Source organism: Mus caroli, unplaced genomic scaffold, assembly GCF_978045245.1.
Source record: "Mus caroli unplaced genomic scaffold, Mus_caroli_1 scaffold_2, whole genome shotgun sequence".
Taxonomy (NCBI): Eukaryota; Metazoa; Chordata; class Mammalia; order Rodentia; family Muridae; genus Mus; species Mus caroli.
In genome coordinates this window covers 104514398-104535078 of record NW_028227257.1, presented here as the reverse complement: position 1 = coordinate 104535078, position 20681 = coordinate 104514398, and the positions used below count along the sequence as shown (strand labels likewise).

The 20681-nt window shown below is 37.3% G+C and overlaps 1 protein-coding gene across 1 annotated transcript in view; it reads left to right on the top strand.

Moving 5' to 3' along the window:
• Agps (alkylglycerone phosphate synthase) overlaps window positions 1–20681 on the top strand; it is a 106886-nt gene that overhangs the window by 23821 nt on the left and 62384 nt on the right. Inside the window, exons 6-10 of the mRNA XM_021156099.3 lie at window positions 678–749; window positions 2593–2672; window positions 5386–5466; window positions 10343–10468; window positions 11913–12021. Of these exons, the coding sequence (XP_021011758.1) occupies window positions 678–749; window positions 2593–2672; window positions 5386–5466; window positions 10343–10468; window positions 11913–12021 (468 nt within the window). The remainder of the gene's footprint in view (window positions 1–677; window positions 750–2592; window positions 2673–5385; window positions 5467–10342; window positions 10469–11912; window positions 12022–20681) is intronic.

Sequence of the window (20681 nt, the reverse complement as noted above, 5' to 3'; positions counted from 1 at the left end):
TTTTTTAGGAATTAGGAAACAATAGTGCTAAAGTTAATTGGTGAAAGTATGAATGTGAACTGTGCTGTTTACGTGGTTTGAATGTTACTATTCATTTAAACAGGAAATAAAACGTCCTTCCAGTAGGGTTTCCTAGCTGACAGTACCTACTGAACCAAATGATCAAAGTTAAGATTACGAGAAATGAGACATGGCATAGCACCGCTGTGTGAGGTGCCTACCAACTGTTTAGTCTCTGTTGAATCTCAGGGAAACAAACTAAGAGCTTTGTTTGAAATAACTGCCTAAAGTTGTTCAGAAATGTCATTGACATAAAAGTCAAAGAACCAGTGTGTGATTTCAGGCTTGACTCTGGTCCGAAAAGGGATGCTAGTGGGATATTAGAGGAAGGACTGTAGATTGTTTTGTCTATGCTATTTGATAGGTTTTGATAATTAGATCTTCCTTTTATGAGCTGTTAATGTTTGGGAATGTGACATGAAGTGCCGCATTATACTTTTTTCTAAGTCTGAATTGTTAAAACTACAGAGAATCTTGTTTACAGCCATTTAACATGGTATGAGTAAATAAGGAAAAGTTAGGTGTTCAAGAGCTTTTTACTGACCTTTAGTTTGTAATAGTATGCACATTTTATTTATTTATGTACTTATAGTTAATATATTTTCCTTTTTCAACAGCATGTCATGATGATGTAGTTAAGATTGTGAATCTAGCGTGCAAATATAACCTTTGTATCATACCAATTGGTGGTACGTATTGTGTTTTTCAATTTTATTATGGTTAAATTTGTCCTATTTAAAATATTTGTACTTTTATTTATATCCCTTGAAAACAAGCTTTTTTGTGATGATAACATAGTGATTGCAAAGAATTGGTTTATATGATCATTTGTGTTGTAAATACAAGCTGCTTGAGCTGTTTATCTCTTAAGTCATGTTTTTCTTCTGTATGGATCATAGGTAAAGATAGTTTTTAATGCTAAATAAGAAAATGTTCATTTAATAATTAACTTTTTAATCTGTATTATTTTAGTCTTTGTGGGGATCATTTTAGTCTTTCAAGGCATCCAGTGTCATCTTTGGAGGAGCTGAATGATCATAGAGCACCAGGAGAATTAAAAGTTTGCTAGTGCAGTGATGGCTTGTCAAGGCCTCTGACTACAGAAAGCTAGCATTATGTTTTCATTGTAAAGTAAATTGGTCTTTGAGTTTTTGTTGTTGTTGACTGTATGATTTTTATAAGCCAAAGGAAATTACCTTCACTTTTTTTTAAAAAAGGTATAGTTATTATATTTAGATGAGTACACTGTAGCTGTTTTTAGACACTCCAGAAGAGGGCATCATATCCTATTACAGATGGTTGTGAGCCACCATATGGTTGGTAGGAATTGAACTCAGGATGTTTGGAAGAGCAGTGCTCTTAACCACTGAACCATCTCTGGAGCCCCTGAGATTTATTTTGTGTTTGTGAGTACACTGTCACTGTCTTCAGACGCACCAGAAGAGCTCATCAGATCCTGTTACAGATGGTTGTAAACCACTGTGTGGTTGCTGGGAATTGAACTCAGCATCTCTGGAAGAGCAGTCAGTGCTCTTAACCACTGAGACATCTCTCCAGCCCCCAACCTTCACTTACTGTATTGGCATTGGTGAATAGAAATTAGACCTCAGCAACTCTAGGAGTCCTAGACTCCCTCTCCAACTGATACTATCCCTTTAGTTAGTGTACAAAGGCACCACAGTACCACTTACTATGAATTTTTCTTTTATTGAAATGATGTTCTAAACAAGAGGTGGTTCCAGCCACAGGTACTGCACTTGCAATTGGCAGTCTAACCTGGTGAAATTAAGTTGATGTATTGATGTATACAGATTACTTCTTTTAGCAATTGAATTCCAGAGGTTTATTTTCCACATAGACTGTATGAAAATAGCAATTAAATTTTTATTAATATGGGATGATTGTAGTTAAAAACTTAAAATATTGTATTATTCATTGTTAAGACATTTATCCTTTGACAAATTGATAAGAGGAAATAGGAGTATACTGTTTAAATATTTCAACATATTATTTAGCCTATTTTATGATCACTTTTCACTAAAGAATATGAAAATTTGCTTTTTAGTACCATGATCTGGGTATTTAACTTTTTATTTTAGTCTATTAAAGCTTTTTGCATAAGACAGTTACTGTAAAAGAAAGACAATTATGTAACTATAGTAGGAAGAAGTTGATGGTACTTCTAGTTGTTCAGGACTTGTCTTTTTTCTTTTAAGCTTCCTCTTCACGGTGATCAGTAGCTTAGATCTTTGCTAATTATGTTTTTGGAGTTCTACAAATTGCTAGGGCTTTCCATGTGTGTCATATCCAGGGATGGAGCCATAGCCCATTGAGTTCAGTTCCATAGTAGTCTGCATTTGCCACTCAGCATAAAATAAAGGTGAGTTTGTTTTCAGTGTGTTAGCTTTTGCAAAGTAGAAATAGGTGTCAGCGCTAGCAGACCCATTTGTGTTCTGTGTACTAGGAACTTGTTCCAGAAATGTAGTGGGAGCAAAATATTTAAACACAAAGTTTTGTTTCCTGTTTTGACAGGAGGAACAAGTGTGTCCTATGGCTTGATGTGTCCTGCAGACGAGACAAGAACAATAATTTCTTTGGACACTTCACAAATGGTATATGATATTCTAATTATGCTTTCTGCTTAAGCATCATTTTCTAAATACACTATTTTACTGCATGTTCAGGGAATCAGAAGCTAATAAGTTCCCTTGTTCTAAGGCACAGATCTTGGTGCTTTAGTGCCAAGTTAGTACGTACATTGATCATTTGAGAATCATGATTGTAAAGCTTGAGACAGTGGATAACTTGAGTAATGTGCACTTACCTGCCTCCCAGACTTAAACTGATGCTTTTGAACATTTGCTGTGGATGGGTGTGAGAGCTGTACCATGTTAAGGTTTTAACCTGGGTTGAATTTTACCTTTATAGTCCTAAGTAGCAACTTTGTGGTTTTTTAATTTGCACCTTCTCTGAAGAGCAAGGTAGAGGTAACTGCCTGTGCCCCATGAACGTTACTAGTGTTTCACTGCATTTGCTCTCTTTTAGTTTTTAGAACTTTTAAAAACAAGGCTTGATGTGCTGCTTTGTACTTACTCTCTCTCTCTTAAAAAAAAACATTTATTTATTATATGTAAGTACACTGTAGCTGTCTTCAGACACACCAGAAGAGGGCATCAGATCTCATTACAGATGGTTGTGAGCCAACATGTGGTTGCTGGGATTTGAACTCAGGACCTTCGGTAGAGGGGTCAGTGCTCTTAACCGCTGAGCCATCTCTCCAGCCTTCTGTCTCTTTTTAAAAAAGGTCTTTTTCTCATTTAACTACTGTATTTTTGTCACTCTTGTTAAGTCAAAATCATTTTCTTATGCTAATTTATATAGTCCACACTTATTTTTAAGGATATCTTTATGACAGTTGATGACTTCTGATGAATCTCTAGAAAAGGGTCTCATGAACTTTGGATGTTTCTCCTTAGGTCTCACTTTCACCGCAAGTGTGCTTTCCTTTTGCCCAACATTACTGATTTTGAAGAAAATAGGTTATTTGTAGTATGGAATGGTGTCATTAACTACTCTTTTAGGCCCTGAATATATATATAGTCTAATAGATTCCTTGCTCCTTTCCTCCCTGCCTTCCCTTTTATGGTGCTTCCCTCTCCTTCACAGAAAGCTTATCTTATAGATAGATATGACAATGTGTTCTTTAATACATTTAATTTTATTTAAAAATCAACACATAAAACTGTGTATGCTTTGGGCTTATCATTTTAATACATGTTCATGTATCCTTTGTGGTGCCAAAGATAACCTTGAATTCCTGACTCTACTATCTCTGCTTCCCAAGTGCTGACACAAAGGTGTGTGCCATCATGCCTAGTTTTATGCTATCCTGGAGACTGAACTTCACTTCATGACGTAGGCCAGCACTTGCAGACTAAGCTACATCCTTAGAACCTGTTGGTTTTTTGTTTTTTGTTTTTTGAGTTGTATAGTACATACTGGATATAGCATATATATATTTTTTCTCTAGATTTTTTTTTTTATCAAAAAGTATGTTTCAACCTCAGTTGGTTAAAACATATGTTAGTGCAAGTATGTAGTTACCTCAAGAGCCAGTCTATTGATATATACATTGAATGTAAATTATTATCTGAGTTTTCATCAAATTTTCAAATTCTTTGTCTTTTATTCTACAGTTAAATGCTGTTAATTTAGCTGGTATAAGACCAAAGCTTGACTGTGTTATAGTTATATTGAAATTGTTGTTGTCTTGTAGTGCAATTTTGTTTTATATAATAGATTTTGTTTTATATAATAAAACAAAATACATTAATGCTTGCTATAACTCTATAAAGGAAATATTTATGTGTGTTAAATTTTAGAATTTTGCATTTTAGAATTTAGGCACTCTACTAATTTTGTATTGTCTGTTGTATTTTTCCCCTTTCATTATTAACTAAGTTTATATTACTATTAAGAAATGGAATATGTCAAACATACAAATAAAACTTTCTTGGGATTCAAAAGAAGATACACATATGTAATATATATATGAGTATGGTTAACTAAAAATGCCAGAAAAATATTTTATTGATAGTTATTTAGTAAGAGCAGTTGTTGCAGAGAGTATCCAGCTCCTCTTCCTGCTCCTTTGAGACAGGGACAAGGTCTGTGTTGCACAGGCTGACCTCAAGCTTACTGGGTGGTGGCGGATGACCTTGAACTCCTGACCCTCCTGCCTGTAGCTCTGGAAATGCAGGTGTGCACCACCATTTTGGCTCAGTTCCTTTTTTGGAGCATGAGGCAGGAATTTGTTTTGTTTTCTACAACATATTTCTGGCTTTTTATCTTGGGTTTTTTTTTTTTTAAGTGCAGAGATGCCATGTATTTAAATATATTAGCAGGTGTTTTTTTCTGCCCTATTTTCTGATTCTTAGATATGATTGTTAACAGTAGTACAAATAGATGTTTCCCATATACTGTTTTCTATGTGGAATATCTTATTTATTCCTTTAGCAACCCTGTTATTATATATTACTACTGTCAGCATTTTACAAATGAGGACTCACTAAGACTAGCTAGTTACTAGATAGCTAAGCAGTGACTTTTAGTTTAATGTCAGCACAAAGATGAGTGTATGTTTTTATCCAGTGCATGCATAATGTACTGCTCTTGTTGCAATGTCACAGCATAGAGTAAGGGGGGGGTTACTTTCCTTACTTCTCATTACTACCTTGTTACTGAAGCTTTGAATTTGGAACTTAGATATTCCCCAAGAAAATGTTAATGGCTCAAAGGAATGAGACTTCTTTTCCTTTGTAACAGAACCGAATTCTCTGGGTTGATGAGAACAATCTGACAGCTCACGTAGAGGCTGGGATAACAGGACAAGATTTGGAAAGACAGGTATGTTATCTCTTTAATTAAGCTTTTCCAAACAGTGATTTTCTGTGTCTGAGCTTTCCACAATACATTATTCACTCAGTGAATTTGCTCAGTTTTTATTGTAGGTTGAATCAGAAGTGAGAGTACAGTAGTGAATGAGACACTATCCCCTACCCTCAGGGGCCTTATACTGGGATAGAAAGTTGGAGAAATAGACAATGGATGATTCAGGCTAAGTAAGACTAGATTTAGCTTGTTTGTGTCATCAAAAGGGGCCAGGTAGGAAGAACTTGGACAATTATGTATCATAGAAGTTTGACATTTAAAATGAGACTTCAATAAAAGGGAACGAATAAGAACAAATTATGTATGAAAATGCCACAATGAAATTCACTATTTGGCATAATAACTTTAACAATTAATGAGATAAAATGAGACTAGAGAATGAGTCAGAGTTAGGAGAAAGGGGCTCAGTCCTGAGAAGGAAAGAGTGTGCAGGAGCTTTAAGGGTAGCATTACTTTTGGAACCCTTAATCTTTCTACTCTTTCTCAGTATTTAATACGTTTTTAAAGTTTCCATCTATGGATTCTAAGCAGGCAGTTGTTAAATGAATTGGAGAGATGGCTCAGAGTTTCAGAGCACTGGCTGGTCTTCCAGAGCTTCTGGTTTAATTCTCAGCAGCTATGCTGTAACTCACAACCCTCTGAAACTTCAGTTCTGTGGCTCCATCGCCCTTTTCTGGCCTCTATGGGCACTGCATCCATGTGGTGTCCAGACATACATGATGCATGTGGTGTACATAAATACCTGCAGACAAAATACCCATACACATAAAAATAAGAATCTAAAAAAAATTAAAAATTGATTTTTAAACTTCCCTAAATATGGTCAAGATATTTGTAATCCAGCTTTTATAATAAAAAATTAGGAATTGGAATTTGTTGGTTGACACACCAGTCCCTGAACACAATGTGTGGTTGTTGATTGTATTTTTATCTTCTTTCCCTATTTTTTTTTAAAAAGATTTATTTCTTTATTTTATGTATATGAGTACACGGTTGCTCTCTTTTAGACATACCAGAAGAAGACATCAGATCCCATTACAGATGGTTGTGAGCCACCATGTGGTTGCTGGGAATTGAACTCAGGACCTCTGGAAGAGCAGTTGGTGCTCTAACCACTGAGCCATCTCTCCAGTCCCCTTTCCCTATTTTTTGAGATGATTAAAGTTGGCCTACTTGACACTGATTCTTGAAAAATTTATTACAATACTGAGAAAGATTTTTGAAATATTAGAAGTTTCACTTATGAGTAGTTTTTGTGAAATTATAGACAGCAAATACTGACAGCTGCCCAACTGAGGCTGTTTACCTTCAGGGTGGAAAGGAACTACCTGCTTAAACTGAGCAGAGAGCTTCAAACAGCGCAAGACTTTATATAGCGAACATAAAGGACTGGTTTGAACTTTGATAATATTCAGTGAAAGACATCCAAAAGGCCTGGATTAGTCCACTATTAGCTTGAGTGAGAGATGTTATTGACTGCTATTTTCTTTAATAACAAAGAATGGCCTTTTGGGCTTCCAGTTTTATATCCTTTATTATAGCATTTGATGTAGTATTTTAACCTTTCCAAGTTTTCCTTCTTTTTTTTTTTTTTTTTAAGGTTAGAAATAAAATTCAAGGAACATATCTCCTTGGAATTTGAGTGACATTTCCTCCAGGAGGTGCTTTGGAGATTTCACCCGCTAGTTGGTTTCTCTCAGTGTGACACAGACGCACCCGTGTCTGCAGTGGCTGCTGCAGGCTGGTAGCTGTCTCTACTAGATCACCCCACCTTAAACTCCTGTGCCCTTTAGTCTATAATTCAGATGAGACAACCAGCTTAAAATGTCCTGTTTGTTCCTCAGATAAGGCTTAAAATGATACAAACAGAAGCTGAGTAGCAGATTTTAATCTCTTTAACTTATTATTACATTGGATTTTAGTATGCTTAAATGTTAAGGCATGTCACTAATGTGCCAGATAGGGATGTTAGGATTTCTTTGGGGTTTATTATAGCTTTGGCGACTTTTTTATTAATAATCTGAGGATATGTGAGCTTACGTTTTTTTCTTTCCAGAGATAGCATCGTTCTTGTTTTGTTCTTGTTTCAACTAGCTACTAGCCCTTCCTTTAAATTACAAATACAGAGCTTAGCTGTGTGACCTCAGGCAGGCTACTAACCTTTATGCTTCAAATACATCTATTGCAGCAGCCACTGCAGGCACAGGTGCTTCTGGGTCACAGTGAGAGAAGTGGTGATAGTGGTACCTCTCAAGGTGTTGCTACACATTTAGAGCTTCATTCCATTAATTTCTATTAAACATTTTATTTCATTCAGGTACAGTAAGCTTTTATGGCTAAAGATTTCCAAATTTAGCCGGGCGTGGTGGCACACGTCTTTAATCCCAGCACTCAGGAGGCAGAGGCAGGCGGATTTCTGAGTTCAAGGCCAGCCTGGTCTACAAAGTGAGTTCCAGGACAGCCAGGGCTACACAGAGAAACCCTGTCTCGAAAAAACCAAAAAAAAAAAAAAAAAAAAAAAAAAAAAAAAAGATTTCCAAATTTATTAATTGGGATTTCTTTCCTGAAGGGTAGATGACCATATCCAGTTCCTAGCTGTTCTGGTTCCCTGCTTGTCTAATGGGAATTGCAAACTCACCATTATAAAAGCTTAAGTTGTGGGGATTACATTTGCAGTGGTCTCTCAAATATCGATTATTTTGTAGACCCCCTACCCCATCTGTATTACAGCTCTCTGACTTAATACTTCCCATATCCAAGGCCCAAAGCATAGAAACGGTTCTTCCAATAAACTTTCCCTTTCCAACATGGCTGCTAAACATACGGGAGAATTAGCATTACAACAATCTTTAATTATCACAGACCATCGATAAATCAAAAGTATAATTGGCAAATATGTGTCATGTGTTCAATCATACTATGGATCATTTTTATATACAGCTTATTTTCTAACTCTGATATATTATACTAATAGGCTAGACTGCCATCTTTTCAGTTAGAGGAGAATTTTAAGTCTGAAGTTTCATATACTTGAATGTTTATTAAATTTTTAGGAGTAGTGTTGTAGCAGTGTGGCCAGCTGTGCTGCCTAGTTTTATGTCATCTTGACACAGACTAGAGTTCTTTGAGAGATAAGAACCTCAACTGAGAAAATGTCTTCATAAACTCAGGTTGTAGGCAAGCCTGCAGGGCAGTTTCATAATTAGTGGTTGATGGTGGAGGGCCCAGCCCATTGTAGATGGTGCTACCTCTGGGTTGGTGGTCCTGGGGGGTCTATAAGAGCAAACCATGATGAGCAAGCCAGTAAGATTTTCAAATTATGAGTGATATATTTTTTTGTTTTATTTTTCTAATGGTTTCAGTAAGGTGTATGTGTCATAGAATAAGTTGCTGTCATTTAAAGTGTACCATTGACACTGAACATTCCTGAAGCACCAGTACCATCAGGGTGACAAGACAAACCCCTGCTTAGTTGCTAACATATCTTAGGGATTCATGAATTCTTTTTTTTTGTAATTTATTAATTATTTATATGTGAGTACACTGTAGCTGTCTTCAGACACACCAGAAGAGGGCATCAAATCTCATTACAGATGGTTGTGAGCCACCATGTGGTTGCTGGGATTTGAACTCAGGACTTTTGGAAGAATAGTCAGTGCTCTTAACCACTGAGCCATCTCTCCAGTCCCTCATGAATTCGTTTTCTTCTAATTTAATAAAATTGAGAAAATAATGTCAATGTAGATTATTTGAAGATGGAGCTAAGGAAGATATGTAATACATTGATAATTTTCATTTAATCTTGCTTATTTGTGATTGGTTACTAACCTCTTAAAAATAAATATATTGAATATTTAGTGAAAAAAGTAACAATTGATGTTCTTTCAAATCTGTCTTCCTAGAAGCAAAATTAGAAAATAGAATTTGCATTGATGGCATGTGAATCTAACAATTTATATTTAAGGTAGTGGGCTTACACACAGTTTTCATGCCACACTTCCACTTTGATACATGGGTACAAACATGGCTGGCATCATCTGCATCCCTGCATGGCTTACGTGAGAAATGAAAGCAGTTGCTGCACTGGATGACTATCAGATGGTCAGCACAGATTGATGGGCTTGAGTGCAGGCCACAGTGAGCGTGCAGATGGCGGTGTCTGTACCATTGGACAGGAGATGACCGAGACTCTGAAATGATTCCAGTGGAGTGGCTTCGGTGTTGTTGCAGTAAAGGGCATCCATTCAACCTCAGGTGCTGTACAGATGGTGAAGCCAAGCTAATATAGAAAAATGAGAAACAAGTGACTATTTAATGCCCAAGCATGCTTGGTCCACATCACAAGTAAATGATGGTATTGCATCTGGGAAGCTTAGCCAGATGGCTGTACATTAAAACACATGACTCCTTGAGAGAGTTAAGTACAGGCAATTTGCTCAGGTTTTCTGGAGGCCTGCTGCATATTATATTAGGGTAGGGAAGAGTGAGAGATGAAGTGCTTTATTTATTGAAAGTGTTAGGTGAATTTGGCAATTATTTAAGCATAATCTGATCTCCATAAGTATTAAACATGTCTCTTGAAGGGGTTAGGGCACAAGGAAGAGTCAGCTGGCTTTAAAAACAAAGTAATGTGAACAGTAGTGTTTTTTTGTCCCATACCTTTTCAGTTTTATGAAAGTTTTCCATTAGGCAATATAAATATATATTTATTTACAGGTTTTAATGTGTCAAAAATACTAGAAACAAATAGAAGGAGTTGAATAGAATGTGTTGAATGCTGTATGAAATGGGACCATTTTTGCCAGTAAAATTAAAAATTTTTGCTTTGCAGCTTAAAGAAAGTGGTTATTGTACAGGTCATGAACCGGACTCCCTGGAATTCAGCACCGTGGGAGGATGGATATCTACTCGAGCGTCAGGCATGAAGAAAAATATCTATGGCAATATTGAGGACCTGGTAAATTTACTTCTAGTTACTGTCTAACTTAAAGTATACAAATAGTTATTTTACAAGTTGATCAAGAGTTCAGTCTTTTTTGTTGGTATTCTTGCTGTAGGAGATTTTATCTTTGCCTTTTCTGAAGGAATTCTCTTTTCTCTGTACAGTTGAAGAACCTCACTGAAATGGTTCTGTTGCGTAGTTATATAAGCTGTCATGTTAAACATGTGCCAGTCTTCTGGGAGCACGGCAGTATTGTGACTCTGGGCCCCTTATTAGATATTCGGTGACATTTATTGCATTTATAGCTTTTCTGGGGATTGCATGACCTTGGCAAATTGGTTTACCTTTCCCAGCTTCAGTTTTCTTTTCTGTAAAATACAATAATTATATTAGAACAATTATTTGAGTAAAGGACACTAAAAGAAAATTTCACCAATCTGATGTATAGTAGGTTCTTCATGATTTTTTTTTGTTAATATTCAGTATTTCGATAATATTTACTTAACTTGATATTTTCCTGCGTGATCTTGCTACTTAGCCTAGGCTGGCCTCAAACTTGCAATTTTCCTATTTCCATTTCATTTGCTGGGGTTACAGGCAGGCAATGCTGGTAGTTGATTGTACTTTAGAAGAGCCTATGAGGCTGTTTAACTGAAGCAACATTCCTAACATTGTTCTTGGTTTGCTTTTCAAGCCTAAGTTCCCAGGGTTTTATTAATACTCCGTTGAGAGGAATATCAGATAAATTTCACAAGACAGTAGCTCTTACCAGTATCCAGTATTTTACATGGACTCTTTCAAAATGCTTGGTATTCTGTTTAAGAAATGAAAAACTACAGTTTTCTTTTTTGTATTAAATCTAAACCCAGTTGTAGAGAAAACTAATTTTGGGTTGTAGATTATTATGAGCTTAATAAGTCAAACAAGTACTTGATAGGCCACTGCAGTGTGCAGTTTAGTTTACTTTCTTCCTAAAGATCTTTTAGGGACAATGATTGTGCATACAACTAACATGCTTACTGCATGAGTTATTATGTAGCATATTGTGTTTTTAAATTTCCTTGTAACTTATGTGTCCTTTGAAGCTCATAAGTTGCATAGCTTTTATGTAAGTGCTAATAAGACTGGTATCTTGGTCTTTGTGGCTACAGTAGAACTCACAAAAAGTTTCTAAGTTTTAACAATTCTTTAATAGACGTATAGACTTAAAAATACAATTAAGTCATGATACTAGTATCTAATTATAGGAAAAATGTTGAAAATTATTATATTTATCCTCAGTGTACAAATCACTAAAAGATGTGAGAATTCTGAAGGTCATCACAACTGATGACTTAGCTCACTATTTAATAAGTAGTGTTATTATAAAGGTATAATTTATTATAAATGAGTGTGTGTGCAAGTACAGACATAGATGTAACGGGTGTGTGGAATTTATATTGCGCATTGTATTAAACAGGTGGTTCATATGAAAATGGTAACACCTAGAGGTGTAATAGAGAAAAGTTCCCAAGGACCTCGTATGTCAACGGGCCCTGATATCCATCACTTCATTATGGGATCTGAAGGTTGGTGCATTTGTAAAGTTGTTAGGAAAATATATAGTTAATGACTTCATTTTGTGAAAGTCTGTGATATCTTTGAAAGAATGGTATGCTTTATATATGTAAAGAGTAATGAGTTTTTATGACTTAACTATGTTTTAATTCATAAAGGTTTTCTGAGAATGACTTACTCAGTTTTCTTCTTCACTTCAGTCTTATATATTTCTAAAGACAGTGTGATTTTTTTGTTTGTTTTTATTTTATTTTCAAAATTTTTAGTGAATCTTAAAAACAGTGGTAGGGCTTAAATATTTTAACTTTTATATTACAGTTAAATTCTATCAGGCTGACAAAACATTTTCTTTCTCTCTTGTTTTCCTATAATTATGTGTTTTGTTACTTAGTTTTGGATGATTTTAGAAACTGCTTTAAATTCCATTTATTTGTGTATCTTTTAAACTTTTGTTTGTCATTTAAATTTTTATTTTGTAAGTAATATACATTGTTTGCTTGCTAATATTGGATAGGCTAGAATGCCATTCTTCAGATCCTCCAAATGTGTAATTCCTTCTGTTTTGCAAGCTGTCGAGTAAACACAGAAGGGAATGGTATGAGTAAACTTGGGCCTGTTTTTCAGATTGTGGAATAGGAACATCCCTTAAATTTAGAGAAATATGATAAATTTAAACAAAGTGTTTCTAACTTAGCTAAAGAACTCATTGCTTACTTCAAAAGATGGTCTGAGTTGAACAGATAGAGTTTGGAAACATTTAGTGTTATATTCAGAAATGGAAGAACACTTATAATAACTGTTGTTCCCACTCTGCTTGGGGTGGTGGGTAGGGAGTTGGAGGGCAGTGAGGAGACTTCTGCAGTGAGCAAGATGAAAAACCAACTGACTTCTCATTGAGCAGCTCATTTAAGTGGGGGGTGGGGGGAACAAAGGCCATTTAAATTCTTTGGGGAGTGGGTAGAGGCTTTGGGGTGAATGTATATCTTTGGGTGGGGCCAAGGTGGTGGGAATGCCTGGGAATGACTTATTTGAAGAATTCCAGGTGCTTGCTGGAGTTAGGGTTTTTCTGCTGTGAACAGACACCATAACTACGTCAGCTCTTATAAGGACAACATTTAATTGGGGCTGGCTTACAGGTTCAGAGGTTCAGTCCATTATCATCAAGGCAGGAACATGGCAGCAGCCAGGCAGGCATGTTCTACTTCTTCATCTGAAGGCTGCTAGCACAATACTGGCTCTTAGTCAGCTAGGACAAGGGTATTAAAGCCTACACCCAAGAGGCTACACTTACTCTAACAAGGCCACACCTCCGAACAGTGCCCCTCCCTGGGCCAAGCATGTACAAGCCATCACACTGGAATGTGACCTTATGAGGAGAAAAGAAGTTTAACCTGTAACCAGGCCACCAGGCTACTTGATTACCTCAAGGTTGGCAGATGTAGGGCTTGTAAGGCTATGTAAGCAGGGACATGGAGGCCCAGAACAAGGCGGAAATGGTCCAACTTCTGGCAGGCTCAAGATGAGATTTTAGATAAGCCTTGACCTCACTCTTGATCCAGGCAGCCCCACCCCCACCCCCTTTGCAGTGCTCCTCAGCCTCACAAATAACTAAGGCATTCATGTATTGGTGTTTGGTTTAGGACCTGGGGCTGGGGACTTAGCTGCATATTTTACATATCAAAGCAGACCTGTCCTCTAGGTTCTCCCAGCATCCCTTAGTCCCTGCTCCCAACCTTAAAAATTTCAGCTGAGGGGTTCTTCTCTATATAATCCAAATATTTTGGTCTCTTTCTTACTCTCTCTCCCATCTCTCTTCTTTGCAAATACCCCCTTTCTCTCTTTCTTCCCCTTCCCCTTCTTCCTTGGCTTTCATCCTTAGGGCCAGTGCCTTTAATATATTCTAACCCGGCTTGAATTGGTTCATTTCATTGGTAGAGAAATGACCTATCAATCAGTTCTGTTCTTTGACAGTAACAACAAAGAAAGAACAAACAACAATGTCTGCTAATGACATGGTAGAGATCATATCAAGCATTTGATGATAGATTAGCTATTTGTGATGGTGGTGGTGGTAGCTGTGGGGGGTTGGTTTATGTGTGCAGGTAGGTAGGTGTGTCTGGGTGGGTAGGTGATAGGTTGTGGGTAGGTGGGTGCGTGAGTACCTTTGCTTTGTGTGTATGCATGAGGGTGAACACATGTGTGCACACAGTCTCCTTGCTTCATCAGTATTGCTCTTCTTGAGTCATACCATTTTCTTCTTTGTAGTTCTTTTTTTTTTTTTTTTTCTTTGAGACAGGGTCTTTATTATGTAGTTCTGATTGTCTTAGAACTTGTATGAAGACCAGTTTGGCCTCAAACTCAGATCTGCATGCCTCTGTCTCCTGAGTGCTAGGATTAAAGGCATGTACTACCATTCCTGACTTGCTTCTTAGCCCTTTTCACAATTCCTTATGTGGTCATCTCTAGGACTTGTATAGGATTATGGTTTTATATAATATTTTGACATTATTGTTGTATGAAGGTCTTTTGTACGTATTTTCTTTGTCCCTTAAATTGCTGTACTTTATTTTTTTTTAATCTTCCTGTGCTCCTGTTTTTTTGGTTTTTGTTTATTTGTTTGCTTGTTTTTAGAGGGTCTTACCTTTCAGCCTAGGTTGGCTTGGCACTTACTATGTGGCTTTGACTGGTCTTAAATTTATAATCCTCTTTACTCAGTTTTCCAATGCTGGGATTTCAGGTGTTGGCCAGTGACCCCTCTGCCCTCAGCTCTGTTGTGTGATCAATAGCTTAAGCTTCCCTTCAGTCCTTCTCACACTTGCAGTCCTTTAGTGTTGAGAACTACAGTAGGTCGAAGGGAAACTTTTCTTTTTATCTTTGCTTTAGAGGTAATTTGAGGTTTATAGGGCATTTTGTTTTATTTATTTAATCTTTTTTTTTTTTCCCTAAAATTGAAGTCATAGGCCTTGTACAGGGAGGGCAGGGAGAGGACAGATTCAGAATCAGGTGACACCATTCTTTTTGTGCCCCTTTATTTTTAATTTTATGTGTATGTGTCTTTGCATATGTTTCTGTGCACCATGTATATGCAATACCTGTGGAGGCCAGAAGAAAGTACTGGGTGCCCTGGGATTGTGAGTGTTGGGAATTAAACCGAGGACCTCTGAATGATCAGCCAGTGCTCTTAACCAGGGACCCCTCCCTCGATCCCCATTAACTCTTTTTGACACTGTTTCTCTTAATAATGAAGTTACCTGAGAGTATATTTTCAATTTATGTGAGGCTTTATTTGTTCAGGAAAATGCTTGCTTTTTAATATTAAATAGCATGGGTTTCCTCTTATGGAGTGATTGATTGCACAGGTGGGCATATTTTTCCTGATAGGTTGTTTTTGTAGTTCATAGGGTTCATAGCTAGATTAGACTGTTGATGCTTTTTCTAACAGCCCTTGAATAGTTCCAGCTTGCTTTCTCTATATCTTGCAGCTGAGGTGTGAGGCCTTTGAGACCTGTTTTTTTTCCCCCCTGACTATTCTGAATCCCTTGCAATTCCATATAAAAGAAAGAAGTTAGACCCAAGCTCACATCATATTTATTTTATTTGTTTAACTTGGAGTCTCTGTGAAAACCAGAGTCCAGGAAGGAGACAATTATGGGGCATACTCTTAAGTAAGGCTAGCATCTGGTCTTCCGAACTCTTACTAGAATTAAGAGTTAAGTCCTGTTTATGGCATTCTAGGACCTCTCTAAACTACCACTTCACACTCTTCCATGTTCTTCTCACAAACCATATCCAAGAGTCTGAGAACCACATGGTCAAGTATAGCAAAACCCCATTCCTGATGCCAGTTTGTTGTCTAGTTACTTTTTTTATCATCTTGACTAAATACCAGGCACAACATTACTTGTGGGAGGAACCATTTGTATTGGTCACAGGGCTGGGGAGAGAGGGTTGTGGTAATGGCAGTGACTTGAAGTCCTGGTGCTAGGAACATGGGACTTCTTGATCATATTGTCATAGACCAAGAAGTAGAAGGCTTGGGTAGAAGTAGGGTCATTCTGTAACTCTCACTGCCAGTCTTCCAGTGAAGACTTACCTCCTAAAGGTTCCACAGACTCCTAAACAGCACCTCAACAGGGAGAGACCAGGGGTTTAAACACATAGCCTTTGGGGGTATTTTGTATCAACCATAATAGGAACATATTTTATATAAGGGAAGGCTTTGGAAATCTGCTCAGGCTTGTTGTATCGCCTAGTTTGTGGTCTGTCCTGAAGAATACTGTGTGTGTGCCTGAAATGAATTTACAATCTGCTATTGCTGAATGGTATGTTTTAGTCTATGAATGAGGGCAAATTTACTTAAATCATTGTTCAGTCTTCCTTTTGCTTAGTTCTTAAATCACCGAAAGTGGGGTTTTGAGGTGTCCAAGTATTCATTATCCATTTCATTTGTATCAGTTTCCGTCATATATTTTCACTTCCTGTTATCAGCACCATCTTTTAATAATTGTGTGTCTTCCCATTTATTTATCATTTCCAAGTGTTGCTCACTGTGTAGTGTCATTCTGTTTAAATCAGTCTTGTCTGCTATTAGTACTGTTTGCACGGTACACCGGTACACCTTTACCATATTTGAGTCTAGCTGTATTTGAAAGTGTGTCTCTTGAAACAACCATACCTTTCAATTATTTACAATAGTGGTTCTCAACCTTCATAATGTTGTGACCCTTTAATACAGTCTTTATGTTGTGACCCCCTCAACCATACGATTATTTTCATTGCTACTTCATATGAATCATGAATGAAAATATCTGTGTTTTCTAATCATCTTAGGTGACACCTATGAAAGTTGTTAGCCCCCAAAAAGCTTGCTCCCTTTGGGTTAGGAACTGCTGATTTAGACAGTCTTGTCTTTTAGTTGCTCAGTACATTCACATTTAATGTCATTGCCACACCTGTATCTACTCACTCCATCCAGTTTTGCATGCCTTTGCATTTAGCAAATATTTTTTTCTCTTATGACTTTATTTATTTATTTTTTTCTTTTCTTTTTAGTGGTTGCTGTATGGCTTTAAATCTACACCTTATTTAAGCAGTCATAAAACACAGAGGTAGCACTTCTAGCTCTGTTCTTTAAACTTTCCATTATGTTATATGGTTATACATATCACCTGTATAACCTACTCAGCAGTATAGCTATTACTTTATATAATTGTATGACTTAGAATGAGTCTCCTGGAAGGAAGGAGAGCAAGTATATACCTAGAGCTTTTGTTATTCATCCATTCTGGTTCTCCTGGTCTGTTCCTATGATTCAAGTCATCCGCCTGCACAGACCATTGTTTCTACCCTGCTCAGTGATGCTGAAGTTCAAGTGTTGAGTATATTATAATGGTATTGTTTTATAGCATTGTTTTAAATGTTGTATTACAGTGGTTCACAACCTGTGGGTTGTGACCCTTTTGGGGGTTTAACAGTCTTTTCACAAGGATTGCATATCAGATATCCTGAATATCAGATATTTATATTATAATTCATAAAAGAAGTAAAATTACAGTTGTGAAATAGCAACAAAATAATTTTATGGTTGGGGGGTCATCACAATATGAGGATTTGTATTAAAAGAAGGTTGAGAACCACTGATATATAAGAAGTAAATATCTGTATTGTCTTTTATAATTGTAAAAATATAACTTTGCCTTTGTAATCACAACTGTGTTCTACCAAACAACTTGTCATTTTCTGCCTATATTGATTTTCATATTCTGGCCTTTAATAAAAGGAATCTCATAGTATGTGAGCCTTGTGGGGTTCCCCCCTTGTATTATATAGCTGGTGCTACCTGTTGTGATTTTTATCTTTTGTTTATTGATTTTCTTCTGTTTGAGGTCATCGTCTTCCAACTTGAAGAACTTCTAGGATTTATTCAGAACCTGGTCTGAACAAAGTCTCAGCTTTTGTTTGTCTTCATAGTTTGAATGTGGGATACATAATTTGTGGTTGACAGGCTTCTTCCTTTGCTCTCTGGATATGCTAGTCCACTATTTTCTGGCTTCAGGTCAGCTATACATTTTATAAAATTTTCTTGTTGATCATTTTCCATGTTGTTTTCAAGACTTTTTTCTTGTCTTTGAGCATTCATATCATCAGCTGTCTGTGGATATTTTTGTGTTGACCCACTTGATATTTCTTGAACTTATTTGATGTATTGGGTACTGTTAGAGGAAATTGTCAGCTATTTTTTAAAATAATTGTTCTGCTCCATGTTTTGTCTCTGCTCTAACAGTACTTTCATTATTTATCTAGTATTGTAACTAAAGGGTTTTGATGTTTTTCAGAGACTTTGTTAGTTTTTTCTTTGTTTTTCCCTCTATTCTTTTTATAGCACAATGTGTCACAATCTCTGTCAGTCTTCAAGTTTGATACTCCATTTTCTGCCAGATCGCATGTTGGGCAGTTTGGTTTTTTTTTTTTTTTAACTTCTTATTGATTCTTTGTGAATTTCACATCATGCAATCCCACTCATCTGTCTGTCCCCTTTGTATTTGCCATCTGCCCTTGCAATCTCCCCTACTCAAAGAAAATAAAGAAGATAGAATAAAAAAATAAAAAAGTTTCATGAAAGCTATAGTGTGTCAGCATATATATCCCACAATATACCCTTTTGTCCACACATCTTTACCTGCAAATGTTCATTGCAACCAGTCACTGTTAAGTTTTGAGGCCTCTGGCTTCTGCTATTCTATCAATACTGGATCCTCACCAGAACTCCTCTTGGATACCCTGTTGTTTTCAATTGTCATAGAGATCCCGCAGCTTTGGATCTTCAGGACTGGCCTGTTACCTGCTCCAGCAATTCATAGATGGGGTAGATGTTTGGGTGGGACAACTCAAAGCCCTGGATCTGGGCCTTGGTAGTGTGTGAGCCTGAGTATTGGTCAGCCCATCAGGTCTTCTGCACTTGCACCACCAGGGTAAGCTCTCTAACACTGCCCCTGGCTAGCTTACACAATGCTACAGCCAGCAAGGAACAGACAGGGTCATGCTCTCAAGCCCTTGGGGCTGACTCACCCATGCCTTTGCCACCAGGGATAGCTCTACTGTGATGCTCAAGGTAAGATGCAGGGCCCACTCTCTCAGAGCTATAATTAGGGAGGGGCAGGGCTCGCTCCCCTGCTCTCATGACCTCTGGGCCAGCTCACCTGCCTGCTGCATGAGGGGAGGGGAAGGAAAGGGCATCTCTCCCTTGCTCATGCCACCTCACTCCCTTGTGGGGCCACTTCACCCACACTTCTGTAACCAGGATTAGCTGTATTGTGCTGTTATGCAGCTTCTTTAAATGAACTTTTCATTGTAGTTACTACATAAACCAGCTTCAGAATTTTCAGTAGTTTATTGATAGTAGTTCTTTGATATAAATAAATGCTGTTTCAAGTGAACCTTGAAATCATTGCAAATTAAAAAAAGTACAAATGAGATTCCTTTTATATAAAATATCCAGAATATGCATAGAGACAGAATATATTTATGAATAATTGGCTAGGGCATGGGTCTGGAAATGGAGCATGGTTGTTTAATTGGTACAGTTGTGGGGAGATTAAAATGGTCTAATTTAGTTTATAGTAATGATTATACATACATGTGAATACATTAAAAGCTATTAACTTTAGCATTTTCTTTTAAAATACCTTTTATTTCTACTTTGATAATTTGAAACATGTATACAATATATCTTGAGCATATCCACTCTCAGCCTCACACTTTCCCTGTGCCTCCCTAAGGTGTCCCTCACATCTCCCTTGCCTCCGCCTCCTCCTCCTCCTCCTCCTCCTCGATTTAGTAACTCATTGAGTTAAGTGAGTTGCCTATACAAGCATGGGCAACCCACCAGTGGCCACATCCCTGAAGAAAAATGACTCTTCCTCCTGTAGCAGCCATCCTCTACCAATAGCTGCTCAGCAGTAGAGCCCTAAAGGGCACCTGCACAATCTGCTGGAATTACTGACTGGCTTGATTGTGTGGAAGTAGCCATAGCTGCCTCTGAGTTCACGAGTGCAACAACCACACCATGTCCAGATGACAGTATTTTCAGCACTCACTCCAGCCTCTGGCTCTTACATTCTCCCTGTTTCTCTTCCACAATGTTCCCTGAACTTTGTGGTGTTGGTAGAGCTGTCCCATTTAGAGTTGAGCACTCAACAGTTATTTTCACCACTTTCACCAGTTTTGCACAGACTGAAGCCTATTGCAAAAAGAAGCTTCTCTGATCTTGATAGCCTGCTCATCTGTGGGTATAAACATAACTGTCACAAGGTTGTTTGTCAGGGTCATAGTAGTCCCTGCCCACCCTTGTACATACACACAGTTGTTTGCCTCCCTAATGGTCACGCCAGGATTGTGGCCATGCAAACATCTTGCCTGGCTGGTTGATACTGTAGTGTTCAGGGTCCACTACTATAAAAGGTAGCCAGCAGGGAGAAAACTTCCAGATCAGTTCAGCATGATTTCTCTATTTGCTGGACCCAAAGTGTATTGTGTCTTCACCATTAGGGTTTTACCATCTAGTTATGGTGGGTAACCAATAGGATAACAATAGCCATTATTTTCTTTTGAGGGTTTCTAGAATTATAAATGGGTGAATCATTGAAATTATATCCCAAAGATATGGAAACAA